This window comes from Lepisma saccharinum, chromosome 9, assembly GCF_977018435.1.
Source record: "Lepisma saccharinum chromosome 9, izLepSacc3.1, whole genome shotgun sequence".
Taxonomy (NCBI): domain Eukaryota; kingdom Metazoa; phylum Arthropoda; class Insecta; order Zygentoma; family Lepismatidae; genus Lepisma; species Lepisma saccharinum.
In genome coordinates this window covers 73,298,515-73,318,581 of record NC_139237.1, presented here as the reverse complement: position 1 = coordinate 73,318,581, position 20,067 = coordinate 73,298,515, and the positions used below count along the sequence as shown (strand labels likewise).

The following is a 20,067-nucleotide window of genomic DNA, read 5'->3' as shown; positions in this document are numbered from 1 at the left end:
ATATTTCAATCAAAACTAGTTAATATGCAGTTACTGTTTAATTCTAGAATGAAATCATGATGCGAAAATATTGTTTTATATAAAACAATTTAAATTCCCTCCAGTGTCAAAATTCAATGGGAATGTTATTTGGTATGATTCAAACTTGTCACTTTGAAATATAAAATAATAGTTTGATTTTAAACAGACACAGTTTTGTAAATCAATTTAATGAATGTTACACCAGTGGCACATTTGAAATGAAAAGAAACGTTAATTTTATTAGTCTCACATAATTCTTGGTTTTAACCATCAACATGGTTTGCTTATTGCTCTTAGATAATATTGAAATATATAAAATAATTGTAATATTGATATTATTATTATATATAATACCTGTACTTCAGACTAAGGAACAAATAACACTGTTTTTTTCAGACCTCTGAAAAATTTTGGTTATAGGCCCCCACGTATATTGTATGTCCCAGTTCCTGCACCCACCTAAGACCCACCCTGCACTAATGATAAATTTTGTTTGTAGTAGTAGTAGCAACAGTAGTATGATTAACAGAATTCTCTAAAGCTATTTATTTTGGTCTTACTTTAAACTAGAGATGGGACAGATTAATCTGTACTCTATTGCTATCAGCCTTAATAGGTATGTCGGTGTATCAGTAAAATTACCGATTTATCTTACCGATCCGATTATCTATAAATATCTTATAACTTAGTGCAAAATTATGCCATTTTGTTATAATTTTTATGAATAATCTCCATGCCCTACTACATGTAATTATGTAAATATGCAACTTCTTTTGCACTGCAGTCACTTCGAAACATGAATTTATTAAGAAGGTCATTGATCCATACAGGTTCCTCAATAGAAAAATAGAATTTTATATCGGATCAGTAGAATATTGGTTATCTGCTTTGGTAAATTTGATATCGGAACTTTATTGGTATCAGCCAAAATTCCATATCGGCCCATTCCTACTTTAAACTCTAATAGTGGAATAGTGCCCTAAAGCAAATAAATCAGTTGGATGAACAACGCTGTAACTAGTATGTACTAAAATCACAAAAACAGCATGGCGATAAGCTGTATTATCTTTCTTGGCTTTACATCTGTGTCACTAAAATTGTTGGTTACTTGTTGATTTGGTGTTTTAAGCCAACTTTATGCACAGTAAGGCCAATTGGGACTGGAACTACAGTTGAAAGTAGGATCTGCCTCCACCAGGTATCAAACCTGGAACCCCTTGATTACAAAGTGATGATGCTACCACTGCACCATCAGGGAGGCCCCAGAATTGTTGGTTACAACATTGTTCATGCGACTGATTCAATTGAAAAAAGTTAAAAACATTTTTTTAGAAAATGTTTAAGAGTTTTTAAATGAAAATCACCAGAAAGGCTGGAAATACCATATTAAAGTCCCAGCTTGGGCAAAGTGTTTCTTTGCGAGTGTCACTTCATTAATTTCATCTATAATTTACATTCACCATTCGATTAGCACAAAGAGTCAGAAAAAGAATGTAAAAATTAGAAAAATGAAAATATAAAAATATGTGCAGTATCTAAAAATCCTATGCAGATGTTCTTTGCTACTAAGAAAAGAAGCTTACCGTCTCACTGATGCCTTCAATTTGCTTATTCTGAACATCTACTTCCAAACCAATATCAAGAGCCATTTGCCGAAGACTTCCTACATGTGCACTTATTTCCATCATGTTTTTCTCCATTTCATCTTCGCGTGCATCGTTGGTAATTCTGTAAATGAAATATATTTTTCACAACCAGTGGCAAACACTCCATATACTCAAGGTTAGCATGTGTTACCCTGTCTGATTCTAGTGCACGTGATACACAACATCAAGTGAAGGGCTCGTGTGTAAAACATGGTAAGTGACATTTTGGTAATTTCTGAGTTCATTAAGAGAAAAGATTGTTAGAAGCTACACTGTAGATAAATTGTTTTTGTGTTGTGTTTACCAATTTCAGAAGGCATCACTGAGTCCAATTCAAATTGTATGACATGGCAATTTCACTCGAAAATTTAAGGATGGCACATTTTACTTTGTAACTCAAAAATTACCAAAATGTCACTTACCACGTTTTACATCCGAGCCCTTCAAGTATGATTTGATATGGAAAAAAAAACTGGGTGGTGTGGCATCATAAATATACAAATGTAAATCAGCATATTATTTGGAAGAGGATATGGGGTTACAGAAGAATTATATGAGGGTTTATCAGAACCCTAATTAATATTACTGTCAGCATATTATTTGCTTATTGATTATTTGAATGTATTTTGTAACATGGAACATACCTTGGAATATACCCTGACTGAGGTCCGACAGCATTTCGATCCACTACATGCAGCATCTGGCCACTGAGAATCTTCCCATCCTCTTTTTTAGACCTTGATGGAGACCTAAGGAAAACATATACACAGTTCAGGTTATGTACAAGTTAGTAGCAAGAAAGTTTGAAAAATGATTATGCTCCCTCTTGAATATTGTATACATGAGCCTCTACTTTTAAAATGAAGTTGTGTCCTACAGAGTAAGCATGGACGTCCGCAGGATTTTTTCCAGGGAGGGGCAAGGAAGGTATTTTTTTCCAGGGGGTGCCAACATGGCATATTTTCCCCAAGAATAGTGTTCATTAATCAAAAAACATTGCTTAAATTTGAATTTATCATGTTCGTACAATAATTAACACACATTATTGTGGCTGAAATTAAATTATATGTGTGAAATATGTAATTTATGGTTCACTTTCGTTTTCCAGGGGAGGCCACGGCCCCCTCTTGCCCCCCCCCCCTTCCGGACGCCCATGAGAATAAGACGATTAGTAACAGGTTAATTTTGCCTAGAGCTTTGGAACAGTTACCCATACAGCAAAGGACACCCATTGGACATAATCTCCAAAGGACATCAATTGGATATCCATATCAGATCCACAGATATTATGGATATCAATTGGGCATCTCCAATCCTGGATATACATAAGGTCTCCAACCCCTCATGCCCATGGGATCTCCAACCTCTCATGTCCACAAGATCTCCAACCCTGCATACCCATGAGATCTCCAACCCTGCATACCAATGAGATCTTCAACCCTGCATACCAATGAGATCTCCAACCCTGCATACCCATGAGATCTCCAACCCTGCATACCCATGAGATCTCCAACCCTGCATACCAATGAGATCTCCAACCCTGCATACCCATGAGATCTCCAACCCTGCATACCAATGAGATCTTCAACCCTGCATACCCATGAGATCTTCAACCCTTCATACCCATGAGATCTCCAACTCTGCATACCCATGAGATCTCCAACTCTGCATACCCATGAGATCTCCAACCATGGAATATCTGGTATATGTCTACATGTTTTCCAAAAAAATGATAATATTTTCATATCCATGGAAAGATTCATTCAAAGTGGAATCCATAGGTATAATTTAGCTATATATTAAGGCTCAACTCCGTGATAGTCTCCAATCATAAAAAGCTAAATATCAACTGAAGACATAGCTTTGTAAATAGCCACATTGGCAGCTTGCTCTACTTATGTTAATATTTATAATTTGGGGGAGAGAGGGACATATTTGCTTGAATTCCACACTACAGATTTCCATGGACACTGTGTAGTTGGTTAGCGCACCAGTGGTAATAAGAAATTGATTAACTTGAAGATGATAGAAGAGGTGCTATCTCAAAATATAGTATTAGAATAAGTATAGTTGAAAGCACTAGACAAGGGATAAAGTCCAATTAACACTGCATGCTAATGTAAAACCATTGTCACTAACAGTCTGAGAACTCCCGCCATTGTCACATAGGATCACCACGACTTCTTGTTGCAGAAATCTCTTCGTCTTCATAATCTTCAACTTCATTATCCCCATTATGCATAATCTACTTCACTTTTCGCACTATTGGAAATAAAATCAAAATTCTTAATCTTACTGTCTGCAAACAAGATTTTGTTCTGTTCTGTGTCATTTACCATTTGTGACAAGCCATTGCTCATTCATGTATGACTTACATAAACATTGAGCAACATTTTTTCTTTCCCTTTAGATGGTAGTAAAGTTCCGGCCTCTTTCAGTCAACTGATTAATACAGATCTTTTCCATCAACAGACAGCATGTAACAACAGATTTATGCTAGCGATGCATTGAACATATACATGTACATCAAACTGTCATTACAAGAATCTCTGAACATACACATGTACATCATACCAGCTTGTTGGGTTAAAATTGCACATTTAACTCTTTCGCTGCGGAATTCTCTGCCACACAAAATCCCTTGGCTGCGGAATTAAATTTGAAAATATATTTTTTTCATAAAAAAATTGTTTTCACAATTACATTGCATTATATATGAGAGAGAACTTACAAAAGTCATTCCTTGCACTGGAAAACCATTCTGTAGTCCCTGGTGGTATGATATTTTGTAAAATTTTGAAATTTTGAAAAAAAAGCAACATTTTTTTAGAAAGAATAATTTTACAAAATTACATTGCAAAATATGTTATAGAGAACTTACAAAAGTCATTCCTTGCACTGGCAAACCATTCTGTAGTTCCTGGTCGTATGATATTTTGAAAAATTTTGAGATTCCCGCACCTAGATCAATGCTGTTTTGCACTCTGCTTCATGATGTTACGGACGGCGGTACAAATTCTTCATCAGACACTACACAATCACTGTCACCACTTGAAGTCTCATAAAAACTGTCGCTTTTATCGTCATAACTTAATTCACCTTCTGATTCTGAGTCGGCAAATAACAGTTGAGTAACATCATTATCAGACAAGTGTTGACGACTTGACGAAGCCATGTTGTTTACATTCGAACATGCATTTGAAACTGACATGTCAGAGCACTCAAAGCTCATATGTCAAAGAATTCTAAACGGAGGCGTAATTAGCGATATCATAGGGATAAAAACAAAACTACAAGTTCAAATAGTTCAAAATACTATCAACAGATGTCAGAAGGCCACTAAAAGCGACGTACTTCGGAAATGCGGAGCAAGGCACCTGGCGTAATGTGCATAAAAGCGACGACCGCAGCGAAAGAGTTAAATTTAAATATCTATAAAATTTTATAGCTAAAAACAACTAGAAACAAGGAAACTTACTTCTTTCGGAAGGGAAGCTGCAAGCCAAAATGCTTCATGCGTTTCAAATTTTCCTCTGCTTCTTGCATATCTGAATTGATTTGATTCACGCCCATTTCAATGTGCTCCAGTTGTTCTAAAAAGAAGTAACAAACACAAATATTACACATTTTTTTGACAATTTGAATTTTGTGTACAGATGCAAAAATAAGTAAGACATACATGTTCCTATAAAAGTAATTTTTGTTTCCTATCTATTACCTTTTAGCATTAATCACAATGGGAAAGTCAAATGCAGAATTATCGATTTACTGTCTTTTTTTCTTCTTGTTTTCTGAATTCTATGTATGTATAAAACAGAGGATTAAAAGTGGCAATTAAAGTACGATTATAGAACTGAATATACATAGTTTGGGGTGTTCAAAAAATTGTAGACACACTTTAAAAGCATGTCATACATGCGATGTGCTTCAATTCACGTTGGCTTTGGGTTCAACGTGTAGTACTATCGTTCAGAAACAGCAACAGGTAGCGTTAGTGTTCAGCAACTTGATGCGATGCAAATAAGTTGAGGAAGTGCAGCGATGGCGCAAACATGGCTTGTCCTTCGAGGCACGAAAAAACTTGAGAATGTCTGTGAAGTGCAACGACAATGGAGGCAGGAATATGGAACTGAACCGACAACACACCTAAGCATCGCTCGCTTGTCTACAGTAAGAAGCCACGGTCACTAGTGGACCTGCCATGAAATTGAAATGGCTTGTGCAACAATCCGTGTGGCTACTCTGGAACATGTCATCAGGAATGTACAGCATCATGAGCAAAGGTGTTTGTAGGCTGGTGGTTTGCAGTTTGAGCACTTATTGTAATTGCATGCATAAACTGTGTCTATGTTGTAACTTTTCCCTTTGTATTGTTGTAATACTCACAATAATATACCAACTATTCCATTTTAAAGTGTGTATACATTTTTTTGAACATCCCGGAATTGTTTAGTAATTTGAGTATGTCATATCTTCATATGTATACTAGTGAACAAAAACAAAAGGCAGAACTGAAATATCACGCATATTTTTCAAGAAATGAGGGCCTCCCCAATGGCGTAGTGGTAACGTCGTCACCTAGTAATCAAGGGGTCCCGGGTTCGATACCCGGTGAAGGCACATGGCAGAGTGGTTCAGATCCCACTTTAAAAACTGTAGGTCCAGTCCCAATTAGCCTTACTGTGCATAAGTGGACTTAAAACAACAAATCAATCAAATAATCAATTTTCAAGAAATGACACGTTAATTGCTGCCAGATGGTATTGGGAAGCCAGGTTCTCATCTGTCCTCAACTGCAGGGGCGGCGCTAGAAATTTTCGACCAGGTGGGCAGAAGCTCCATATTAATAGATTAGGGTGGGCAGTATAAACGTAAGACAATATATAGTATATATGTGTATGTAAGACGTATGTATCCCCCTCTCTCTTACACTCCAGATTTTCCTCTTACTCCTTTTCCCTTTCCTTTTCTTGTTTTCCTCTTTATTATTTTCTAATCTTTTCTGGCATCTTGTTCCATTTCCCTTCGCTTTGTCTCTGATGGACACAATTATTTCAATACATTCTAATCACATTCTTTCGTGCATGTTAATACAGTGAAATAAATGTGTATTAGGTTTAAGCTTGTGTTACAAATACAAGGCACATACTTCATTTTATGTATTCGACGGCAGTGATAGAAAGTGCGATGGTAGACAATCGTGCAGTTTCTCGTAATTTAAATGCATGTTCCTGAGCATAGTATTTTCATCGTATGAGTTTTTGACTGAAAGAGTTTTCTTACTCCTTGGGGGTCACTTTTTTTGGTTTATAAAATTTTTACAACTGACAAATCTATCTGAATGTTCGTAGTAGTGGCGATTGGGTGCCAACGTTTGAGGGGCAAGGACAATATACTTTTTCTTTGTAGAAAAGGCTTAGCATAAAGAGGCCATAGTGCGGGGGCAAAAGGTGGCAAAATGTGGTGGGGGAACTGCATCCCCCACTTCCCGCTCCTCCTAATCGCTGCCACTGAATGTTTGGATTAAAATGCACGTCTTATTAGGAATGATTTAAACACGGAAAACCAATTCTTTGTTCATTGTCCATGAAGTATTCCTAGGCTAATGAAAGGCTATTTTGACAAAATAGCACTCACAAGTAATAAAAAATTTGGTTTGGTTTGAGTTTGAAGTCCTCTTTATGCAGAGTAAGTAAGGCTAATCGGGACTGGACCTACGGTTTAAAATGGGATCTGAACCACTGCAACAACTGTATCAACACCAAGCACAAAATGATCTGGATTTGAACTTGATAAAGATTGGTAATATAAATATCAATTTTGATCACTGTGCCATGTGCTTCCACTGGGTATCGAACCCGGGACCCTTTGATTATAAGGCGACGACGCTACCAGTACGCCATCGGGGAGGCCAAAGTAATAAACAAGTAAGATTGAAAAATCTGTACAGAATTGAAGAGATTATTAGCTAAGTTGCTATTCGTTTTCTGAACTGTCATGTTACTAACGCGAGAGAAGCAATACACGTATGGTTTCCCTGGCGCCAGGAACCACTGTCAAAGTAATAATTTATGAGGGTTTGTATTTTGAGTGTCAGCGTCTGTTTGTTTTCGCCCCTTCGTTACTTTCATCTTATCACCATTGAACCTTATCGTCGTCATTATCAAAATTAGCAGAAAAATGGCTTTAAATAAAACAAATCAAACACAACTTACTCTTCCAAAAATGAACTTCCATTAAGCTCTTAGAAAGTTGAGGTGGTAGTTTCAATTGCACAGAGTTTCATTAGTGAATCAAGGCAGCTAATTCCGTGAACAATGACATTGTTTTCCGAAAGTCTCAAATATTTGTCTCAGGCAATCACCCTCTTAAAACCGACGCATCTTCTGTGGTGATAAAATGACACGTTTGGTGCGAGTTCTTTCTGTATATATTTCCCGAATGACATAACGCTGTCACATTATAATGAAGAGGTCCTGTGTTCGACTCTCCCCTCTTCTGGTGGAAGCACAATGCACACTGTTTCAGACTACACGTTAAACTTTAGGTTTAGTCCCGATTAGCCTATCTGAGCATAAAAGTGGGCTTAAAAACAAACTAACGAAAACGTCTTCTATATACTTCGTGACATAACTTTTTTTCTTTACTTCAGATGCATCTAGAGATTCTGTTGATATTTTCGGCTGATCCATGTGGAAAAATTTGTGTGTGGAAGGAGGATTTCTAAATAGGATAAGCCACCCATAAGCAATTGAATAATTCTGTAGCTTTTTCAATACATAACTGGTTTATTAAAATTTATTCACTTCGGTATTGTAGTGATTATTGTGATTCCTTCTTATTAGTAGAACGAATACAAAGTCGATATTTCGCATACCATATTGATATTTGAAGATGACAATTGTAATGAAATGAAAATGAGACACTTCTGGAATTTCAATCCAGAGCTAATTAAATCTATATTATACTCTCTACCATACTTAAACCCGAAGGCTTATGGCTGCAACAACACAAGCCTTCCATCTGTCCCTATCCGGAGCAAGATCAATCCAATCTTTCCCACCCTTACCTATTTCTTTTAGGTCCATCTCAACGTCATCCCTCCATCCTCGTCTTGGACCTTTCTACTGGTCTCTTACCATCAGGTTTCCCAACAAGAATCCTGTAAACTATTCTCTCCTCTGCCATTCGCGTCACATGGCCTGCCATCTAAGTCTTTTTGAATAAATTATTCTAATAATAATTAAAGAATCGAAATAATTTATTGTGTTTGAGGAAGTAACGCTAAGATGATGTTTTTATTTGTTTATTTGGTGATTATTTTAACCATACCCAGGCTGGGATTTATATACGTATGTGGAGGCCCGGAGCTGCAGTCCTCAAGTTCAACCTAAATTCTGATCTAATCTTGATCATACCCTGCATAATATTGAGCCTCCTAAGCCTACTAGCTGCTTTTAATCATGGAAGTATTCATTTGATCACAGTTTTTGTTTCAATAGCTAGTAATAACTTTCACTTTCTAATGACAAAATTGGCTTTTTATGGGTTGATAATATGTGAACATTTCTAGCATAGATAATATTCACAAGTATAATGTATACATGTTATGAACACCAGAATACACTTATTTATTGAATCATTCATATATCCCCAAGTATATGTACTTATTAAATTTGATTGGGTGGGCGCTTGCCCACCCATGCCCACCCCTGTCGCCGTCCCTGCTCAACTGGTTTACAGCCAATAGGCAGACCATTTCCCGTTTGTCCACTAAAGGTTAAAGGGCTGTCAAAATTTGCTTCACACATTATCTATTGTTCCTTCCTTTGCCTCTTTGTGTATGGTTCCTTCCCTCCTCACTATCAGGGAGCTAGGTATGACACTGAAATGAGCATGTCATGCCCTCCAAATATATTTCTACTCCCTTCTATTTCCCATGTAACATTTTGCAGGTGATGTTGATGGTTCAAATACATTAACATTGAGAGCTTCATCTTTAAAACAGGAATCCAATTTTCAAGGATCCCTATCATCTGATTAACCCTTTCCAGAAGAGCAATGGGCATAGCTCATTGTAAAATTACTGTCGAATAAGACGAACAATGGGCATAGCCAGTCATTCACTACAAAATTCCATTGTGAAAGAATGACGGACGTCTCTTATGCACATGTATTGTAACCACCTCTTCCAAATTCCAACTGCTAGATGTAGCGTTTTCTTTGTTGCTGAATTTTACTTGTACTTATGTTGAAAGAAGTGGCGCCTTTATTTATACTCTTGAAAATAACATTTAATAATTGAAGGGCTCGGGTGCAAAACATGGTAAGTGACATTTTCGTAATTTTTGAGTTACAAAGTAAAATTCGAGTGAAATTGCCATGTCATACAATTTGCATTGGACTAAGCGAAACCACGTGAAATTGGTAAACACAACACAAGTATAGCTTCTAAGAACCTTTTTTCTTAATGAACTCGGAAATGAGCAAAATGTCAGTTACCATGTTTTACAGCCAAGCCCTTCAATTTATATCCACATTGTGGAAATTTCTTTTGATGATTCCTCTTCGGATTTTGCAGTTAGTAATGATTTTGATACTACTAGAAAGTTTATATGTTATTTGCATTAATTAATTTTAAATTGCCTATTCAAAATATGTATTCAGTAACTTTTATGCAATGTTATAATTCTTTTTTTTTACTTTCAAAAAATTGTTACAGAAAAAAATCATAAATGCGAGAAAATTTATATAAAATGTAACATATTATATATCTGTGGAAAGAGGAAGTGGTGTAGATTTTAGAAAAAAGTGTTAAATAATAACATACTTAACAACATATTTTATATGATTTTTTGAAAGACAGCAAACAAAAAAAAATCCCCTGTCTGGGAAGGGTTAAGTGCTTAAAATAAGATGAATGCTTAATTTTAACTATGCTGACATTGCCTAATATTTTACAGTGACTCATTTCAAATGATTAGGCACTACTAAATGTGTGCTTAAGCACACCTCATATATATTTATATATTAAAACCTACCTCCTTGCGTATCAAGAGCTACCAATGTGCGAGTTCCAGCCTCTCTGCTCTGAGCAGCATTAAAAGAGAGCATCATATTATTTGGTTACAGAAGTAAATAAACTCCACGAAAAAATGTGCTTCTAAAACAAATTCTTGCTTTGAGTTGATGTGTGTACAAATATTTTTTAAACTCCTCTATTCTATATCACACATATCCTAATGAAAAATTACTACTTCTAATATTTATAGACTTGATTTTTAAATAATATTTCTCTCTCACACACACAAATACTCATAATTGGGTTTCTTAGACATTAAATGACAAATTTTCAATAATGTATATCAACTTCCAGAATTTATATCACATCATTTATCTATTTAATGAACTCCCAAGATTAATATTATTATGACAATTACATATTACAACATATATTTAAAAATGAATCCAAAATGCTGCTTCAGTGAGACATTTTCAAGCTTCACTCATTATCAATCATGGTGAATCATTGTAAAAGTTTGTTTTTTGATGGCGAAGATTAGAGTTGAGTTGATACAGATTCCGATGTATCGGTTTCTGAAAGTATTCATTCGATTTTGTTTACCGATACCAGCTAATATTTTCCCAGTGTTTGGTCTTTTTCAGGCTTTACAAAAATTCTATGCAACACTTCCGTGGAGTCAGTTATCCTGGAAGCTATGTAAATATCAAAGTTTCTATTTATGTTGCACCAAAACTGTACTTTATGATTACAAAACAAATAATGGGAGTGAAATACTCATCCACTAATATTAATAAAAATTTTGAACAACTTTTAACTGTTGTAATTTTCAAATATCAGTATTGTGTAAGGGCATGTATGGTGTATATTGGTATTGGTAAGAGTATCGGCATCAGTAAGGATATCAGTTTAAAGTAGCATCGGATCATCCCTAATCAAGATGATTATTGATTCAAAGATTCAGAACTGTTGCAGTCTTACCAAAGTAAAATGAAACACAGATATTAAGTTCGATGAGTGATAGATTTCCTTGTGATGAATAATGAAATTTCACTTGGCTATTCATGTGAATTGACTTTGAAAAGTGATGAGATTCAGTCAGATTTTGCAACATGATCAATTGAATGTATGGGTAGATAGTACATAAAGTAATCATCGATATTTTATAAGCACCAGCCTATACTGTTTTGTAATAAATTAAACCCTTTTTTGTTGGTAGACATTTTTTTAATACACACATTAACTTAAAACAATATGAATAATTTGTAAAGAACAGACATTCTTACCTCTTCCAAAAATCCCAACATTCGGCGTGTGCTTTCCAAGGACTTGAAAGATAAAAAAATAACAATTAATTGGTATATAGTACTCATTCAACTATAACCATTATGTGTGTGTGAGTGCTGTAATTAAATATAAATATATTTGAAAATTAATCATAAATATAAGATTTACATGTTGAAATTAAGTTACACTCTGAACTAAAAGCTGCTTATTAAATTTAGAAAACTGGTGAAAATAGTCATCCAAGCACAGATTGCTTTAGTAACCACATCAATTTCTGCCTTTATAGCTTCATTATCTCCAGGTGCCAACCTCAGTGGCAGAGTGGTTAGCACAGCACCCTACAATGCCAGAGGTCCCTGGTTCAAATCCCGGTCTGGGCATGGGTATTATTTGTGAGTGACCCATCATGAATTTCATCATATCACTCATCCTGATAATAGCTATTAGCCTAAAGTGGCTCGTTGAATCCCTCAGAGTCCATGCACGACTAACGGCATACATTGTTTTTACTGAAAACCTCATCTGCTGTTCCATGTGAGACTAATGAAGAGTGATTTTTGTGTTTATTTGTGATTTCTATTAAACTCTCATATTTGTGCAATAACTGAACAGTTAGTGTAATATGATGAACATAAGGGAAGAGGAGTGTATAAGTCAGCTATTTCTGGAAATTCCGAGGGAAAGTAACTCAATATTGATTGGTTGATTGATTGATTTGCTTTATTTTACTTCGCTTTGTGTGCCACTATTGGCTAATTTGCAAAGATGGAAATGAGTGATGATAAGATGAAATTGATGAATGGACACTCGCAAACATCCATGCCCAGGCTGGGTTCGAACCCAGGACACCTGGCATCGTAGCATGATGTGCTAACCACTCTGCCACGGGGGCCGGCAGTAACTCAATAGATGGACAGTTTGATTCAGATGACCATTGAGACCCATCAATGTTACATTTTTTAAAGAGTGCCTTGAAAAATGAAAAAGATTTTCAATCAGCAGTTACTTTATTTGCACAAGAAACTCACTTTTCCAATTGCCTCCCCAATGTCGCAGTGATAACGTCATCGCATTGTAAGCAAAGGGTCTCGGATTCGATACACATTGGAGACACATAGTGGTTTCACACATTTTAAACTGTAGGTCCAGTCCCGATTAACCTATCTGTGCATAAACAAAACTTAAAAAAAAACATTTTTCCAATTTTATGGTTGCTCATGTAACATTGAAATTTTCATTATGTGGCGCCCACCCAGCGTCGAATAACATGGATACCTGGGGGAAACTCTGGGGGGTAAAGGTGGTCAGGGGCGTGATGCTGATCACATCACCCCCACTCACGACCGGATCAAGAAAGTGTGCGGCGTTACCCCCACACCTCCTATACGCCTTCATGGCGTGGTGCTAAGCACAGGGAAGATTACTTATTTTGTCCTGTGTATTTATTTTATTAACTAAAATATACATTTCATAGGAGACTCACGTTGATGTAAGTAATTGACTTTTACCTTATATTTTTATCTATTTATATAATAATTTTTTTTTTTTAATATTTGTCATAAGTGAGTAATTTGCACAAAATAAAAATATGAATCTATACATAGAATCTCAATTGTTTGCAAAGAAGAAAAAATATATTTAATCGTAATAATTGAGTGTCATTTTAGACCTTTAATTAAACATATTTTGACAACCTGGTCTCGGGTACAGTGTGCGACCATTTTCTCGCGACCTTCAAAGGGTTAAGATAGCAAAAGTTTCAATCTGAATTTAACCAGTTTTGATGTTTACACCAAGTTCTAATTGCTCAAGATTGATGTGGAATGACATAATTAACTTGAGAAAACTGTTCCATACTTACATCATTAGAAACCTGCTTTGCTTTCATGTCCAGCTGCTGTAGTCCTGTACGGGATACTGCCCCTTTGCTTGCTGGTCCAGCAGCCGACATCTTTGAACTGCAATTACATAAAGTAGTATTAGATCATTAAATGCAAAGAGTTCTTTGACACAAATCTTACTTGAGTTGGTGATTGCTGTTAGCAAGCGGAAACATATAAAAATATTATGCACATTAAAGACAACGTATATAGGTCAGTTTTCATTGAATCAAAATACATTACATAATTATCTAGGAAAATCAGAGCATTAAATATTAAAAGATTTCAACTTTTATTGATTAATTTATTCATTTGAAAAATATTATTATTGGATTTTCCTAGATGTTTATTTATTGAATAAAAGATGTTACTGGGTTATTTTTTATTTCTTACTCAGTTTGAATATTGCTTTTTAAAGATAAAATGAGGCAGTATTTTGTGCAAGTAAGCTGATGATCATGCTAGATATGCACTGTGTTTTAAAGCAAATTGCAGTGGAAGATTGCGATAATGAGATCTACTACACAATTCAAAGTTCATTATATCATATAAATTGCTAAAGCTATTAATTGTCATGTATTTTTCTCTATATTTTGTGCATTAAAATATTTTTAAAACTGCTCTAATATGAATTATATGATAAAGCTTATTATTGTAGAAGTAACCTAAATAAAAAAATAAAAATTGCACTTAGAATTATGATTTCATGCTGTGGTATTATTGCAAGAAGATTATTCTACAATAAAAGGCCATAATTGAGTTTGAAATGAAAATATTTACAAATGTGTATGGCATTTTTGGGAGCATTTTTTGTAAACCATTTAGTTTTTTACATGAACAATGACTCTGAAATTAAAAGCGCATATTAATTATTGTTCATTCGTAAGTAAAAATGTTAGTGGTCCACAGGACTTAAGTAATATATTTAATTATTGATGCACTGCTATAATTATGCTCAGATAGTAGAAAAATACATGCATATATTTTTGAACAGGTATAAAAAAATACATTTTCTGATTAGTGTTAGAAAATAATAAATGATTGTATCATGTTTCTATTATTTGACCAACTTTGAAAGCGATTTTGTACATGTTAAAATAGCATACCATACACTAATAAAGTACCAAAATAGCAGAGGACCTGCTTGAAGCCAAGCGTTTTTAGTTGAAATCCCATTGTATTTGTATTTATTCAAATTCATTGTTTATCCTCAACATTGTAATTGACTTAAAGCAGTTGAGAGGTTATGCGAAATAAGCAAGAGTACAAAACTTCAAATATAGATAATTGTATGAACACTGAAGAGCATTTTATAATGTAAATTATTTAAAGTGAGTGAAGATGAAGAAAGGTTCATGCACTTTTCATGTTAACTCCACACTGAATTTGAATTTACTAATAAAATTATTGTCAAAACTAGTCACCAATGTGATGGATATGAACATAAGTATTAAAAACTATATGTAATGATGGAAAATCCCTAAAATGTATATTTCTTTCAAATTCTTTGATGATCACTTAAAATTTTTACTTGAAATACTTCTACAGAGGTTGTTTCCGATCTATGGTGACAAAATTGCACACTCTGTGCAGCACCACCAAGCGGGAAGAGAACAAAGCTGCCAGTCGTGTGGGCACGTTGGACCGTTGACTGTGCGTGATAGGTGTGGTCACTGCGTATTGGAAAGAATGCCACCGAAAATCAGTGCATATTGGGAGGGTTACATAACTGCACTTTCCGACGTAAACTACAGTTATAGGTCCATTATAAAACTGTGCAAGGAGCGTGGATTCACTGTGTCCAATAATGGCATATCACAGGTGTTGAAAGGGGCAAGTAAGGCGAGGCGTGGGATGATTTCTGTGGGGCAGAAACAGGCCAATCCCCGGCCTGCCACATGCCGCACACCAGTTACAATTCGGGACGTCAGGGTGCTGGTCACCAGGGAGAATCCAGTCACACAGAGAAGTATCACGAACCGGCTACAAACATCACTGAAGACAGTGCACACCATCATTCACCGCAATTTGGGTTTGGAAAAGTGACGCAAGGGCGTATGGGTGCATCAAGACAAGGGGTCAAGTCAAGAAAGGACCTAAATACATGGCTGTTCACTGTTTCAATAACCTTCCGAGTGACATAAAAATAATACAATCAGCTACCTCATATAAAAAGCATGTAAAAAAATACCTATTAGATCATTGTTTTTATTCTGTTAAAGAGTACCTGACAATAAATTGCAAATTGTCACATTTTAAATGAACCCCTAGGACATGTATATGTATGTATTGATTTTATCTATTATATGTATGTAAATTTAATGTAAACCTTGCAACTAACAGCAAGAACAAGGAGAATCAATTATAATGTAATCAATGTTTTTTTAAATGTTATGTATAATATCTTCATACTTGTACCTATTTGAAAATAATTATTAACGGTAATGTGCTGACATGTTCCATACCATGTGTGGAAAACAACCACTGTACAATGGTCAAAGGAATGAAATAAATCATATCATATCATATCACACATCTCGCTCAACCTGCCTCTTCCTCCAACAAATGGCAGAAAAAACTGGAATTCGTGCCATTCCCCTTTCACAGACATTCCAGTGAAGTCACCTGATGCCTCACCAATGGGCTTTTGCGCCTTCGGCCTACTGAAACGAGCCTTGTCTCAAAGGAGACCCTGCACCATTGAAGGGCTATGGAAAGCCTGTCAGGAGGAGTGGTTGAGGCTGGGCATGGCTACACTTCGTGCCAGTCTCCAACAGTGGAAACTTCGCTGCCAAGATGCAGGGCCACTAAATACAGCACTCTCGGTGGTGGCGACATGGTTTCTCTTAAGGTACGTGCAGTTTGAAATCGTCACCATAGATCTGAAACAACCTCTGTATAATCCAAATCTATTTTACAAAGTTTTTAAAAAGGAAAGTAATAGTTCAGTGAGCTGAGCACTAGGTTCAGAACACAAGACTAATCCTGTTTGTTTTATCTCAGGCTTGTGAAATGTTTAAACTGAGAAATAATGAAAATATTATGGAACTTAAATATTACTAACATTTTTATGCATATCAATATTCAACACCTAGGTGCCTAGGTATGTAATTGAAATGAAAGCTTGAAAACACATCTACCAAGTTCTTCAATACATGGAGTAAAAATAGCAGCAATTCAAGCATACATTGACAACCAAGTGATATTTTTTTTTATCTAATGAATTCTTCAAATCTGATTAGAGAATGTGTATTAATAACCCATAACCTGTGGTATAACAGCCCTTCCGGCCTCAGTCCCACATGCTTCAGTAGAGGTGGGCGATCAACCAACCTATTACGGGGTGACATGTGGTCAGCACAACAAACCCCCAGTCGTCGTTGTAGGTTTCCATGACTGGCTTATTCTACTCATTTGTATCTCCCCAATTTCCTCAAAATGGTGGGTGATCACCAGACCCATACACTGGCTGAAATCTCAGGAGAGAGGTTGTTTCCCCACGAGACTCGAACCAGCGCATGTCCCATAGCCCGAGCCCAAAGCCTGATACCTTAGACTGCACGGATATGGTGTGGGACAAGTGTATTAGTGAGTATTCTAAATAAACAGTACAGCTAGGAGATTAGCATTCGTATATACACACCTAACTTTTTAAAGTTAATATTTAAAAAAAAAAAAAAAAAACAAGGCACAAAAATTCGACACTAAACTACAGGAACAGAAATCAACATGTCTGATATTAACAAAGGTTAGACATTTAAATATACTTTGACTTTTTAAAGGATTCAGATTTATAAGTTTAATAAGAAAAGGGAAAATGTACAAAGTTTGGAAATTTCATTTGTGGGTAAATAGAAAGCTTTACGTTTCCATTTTTCTAATTCTCTCCAAAAAAAAACTTGGGTATGAAGACACAGCCTGAAAGCATTAATGTATGTGTTATGTGTGTGACTTTAAAAATGTAACAAAATTTGACTTCATTGTCTGTGAAGTATTTAGGCTACAGAGGGTAATAGATTATTGTTGGTGAAATATGCATTATACCCACTTCCAAACATTTTAACATTAATAATTTTCAGATTAATTTATTTTGTTACTTACATAGAGTATGACCAGTTTTCATAGAATGCTCCTCAATGAGTTCTAAGATCAACCAAACTTTGAAAGGGCTTGGAATTATTTTTTGAAGCATTAAATGAACATGATGCATCAAAAGCGATTACTGTGATTTCAATGCATAATTTAAAGTTCTAAGAATAAAGCAGAAATGTTAGGAATTAAAATAGACCAAAAACCAATACTTTGTGTGCTCTACTAGGCAGGTTTGTGAATTCATTTTATTTTGTAATTTTGGTTTATCTTACTAATCTTGTATATTATTGAAATACTGAAAGAGCAAATATATTGAAAGAACCAATATATGTCTATTTTCTTTGAAAGAAAAGCAAGCATCAAATTTTAAGGAGTTGCATTTGAATTTATTGTACAGGGTGTCCCACTCGTAAGGGGCCCCGGAAAAAGTGTTATAAAAATCTTAATAAAAGAGGACATGAAACCAAATTTGTATATGACATACCTTTATGGTTGAAAAATGAAGGTACATTACAAGAAGTGCTGGAAGTGACCTCCCCCCACCTGTATACACAGTTCAACACGGCGCTACATGTTCGTGAATGTTGCTGCCAGAGTATTCGGCATGACTGCCTGGATTTCACGGCGGATGTTCTCACGTAACTCGTCGATTGTGCGTGGTTTGTTCTTGTACACACTACCTTTAAGGTGACCCCACAGAAAAAAGTCAGGGGTCAAGTCCGGTGACCTTGGGGGCCATAATCATTTCAAAATCACTCTGACAGGGAAAAATGATTCCACCTCAGCCATACTCGCGTCAGACGTGTGACATGTTGCCCCATCTTGCTGGTACGAACCAAGTGTCAGTTCCTCGTCATCCAACTGGTTCACAAATTCATGAAACAATACCTGGTACACATCACTGTTGACAGTAGTGTCAAAAAAACATTGGCCCGATGATGCGCTGCTGTGATAATGCACAGAACATGCCCACCTTCTGTGAATGAAGGGGTTCCTCAACAATTACATGCTGGTTGTCACTACTCCATAAACGTGTATTTTATGAGTTCACGTATCCTGGCAACATTTCACAGATTTACAAAGCTGCCACGTCGACGAGTTACGTGAGAACATTCACAAACATGCAGACCCGTGTTGAACTGTGTATACAGGTAGCGGGAGGTCACTTCCAGCACTTCTTGTAATGTACCTTCATTTCTCAACCATAAAGGTATGTCATGTACAAATTTGGTTTCATATCCTCTTTTATTAAGATTTTTATAACACTTTTCCTGGGTTCCTTACGAGTGGGACACTCCGTATATTTTTACAATTTTTATTTCTTTAAGCAAATTTTTGCTCGAATTTGGTTCAAAACATACTAAAGGAGATCAGTGAATAAATTAAGAAGAAAATATATGCTAAAGGTCTCTTGGACAGTTAGTCTAAGATAGTTACATTCCAAAAATATACGATACCGCGGTTAAGGGTTAGTAAGAAAATATTATCAAAATTTGCAATGTGTCCAGGTATTATGTTATTTACAATGAAGTTTAATGACCCTGACTTATGTAAGTTTTGAAAAAAGCCTATTAATATTTTTTTTAGTAAACTTATCAGTTTTTGTTGATTTCGTGGCATGTATAAAGTAATTCAACTTCATTGCATTTTATTTTTTAGCGAATATTTTTGAAAATTACAATTTCCTTGTGTAAATTTTCTCTCCATGTGCAAGAAAGTAAACAACATGAAGGGGTATATTCATTTTTAAAGGCAGAGTGTTCAACGTCCATCTTTATTCTCTTGACTAGTGAAAATTCTATTGTTGAAAACAGTCTTTTTTCAGCATGATATTGTTCAAAGTAAAAGAGGATGGTTATCTTCATGAAAAACCCTCACTAGTGTCAAGTACCTGCAAAATTGTAATAAATAAAAAACACAAAATATGCAGAATTGCATACAGATTGAAATACAATTAATTGCAAAGCCTACTGTTAACTTTTACCACAAGGTAATAGTTTAGAAACTGAATGTGTACATACAAATAACACAACTGAAGTTTATATTAAATCCTACAAAACAATTGTCTTTTAGAGCATGTTTCTAGTACACTCTTCAATATTATTTCTTTTTAATTTTC

General features: G+C 35.4%; 1 protein-coding gene across 2 annotated transcripts in view; it reads right to left on the bottom strand.

The window, feature by feature from the left end:
* LOC145992140 (synaptosomal-associated protein 25-like) overlaps positions 1–20,067 on the bottom strand; it is a 55,561-nt gene that overhangs the window by 9,947 nt on the left and 25,547 nt on the right. For both annotated transcript variants that reach the window (XM_083128406.1, XM_083128405.1), the window contains 6 exons: positions 13,838–13,934; positions 11,976–12,017; positions 10,709–10,757; positions 5,146–5,260; positions 2,312–2,416; positions 1,605–1,749 (listed from right to left, as the gene is read on the bottom strand). In XM_083128406.1, the coding sequence (XP_082984532.1) occupies positions 1,605–1,749; positions 2,312–2,416; positions 5,146–5,260; positions 10,709–10,757; positions 11,976–12,017; positions 13,838–13,927 (546 nt within the window). In that variant the 5' untranslated portion in view covers positions 13,928–13,934. The remainder of the gene's footprint in view (positions 1–1,604; positions 1,750–2,311; positions 2,417–5,145; positions 5,261–10,708; positions 10,758–11,975; positions 12,018–13,837; positions 13,935–20,067) is intronic.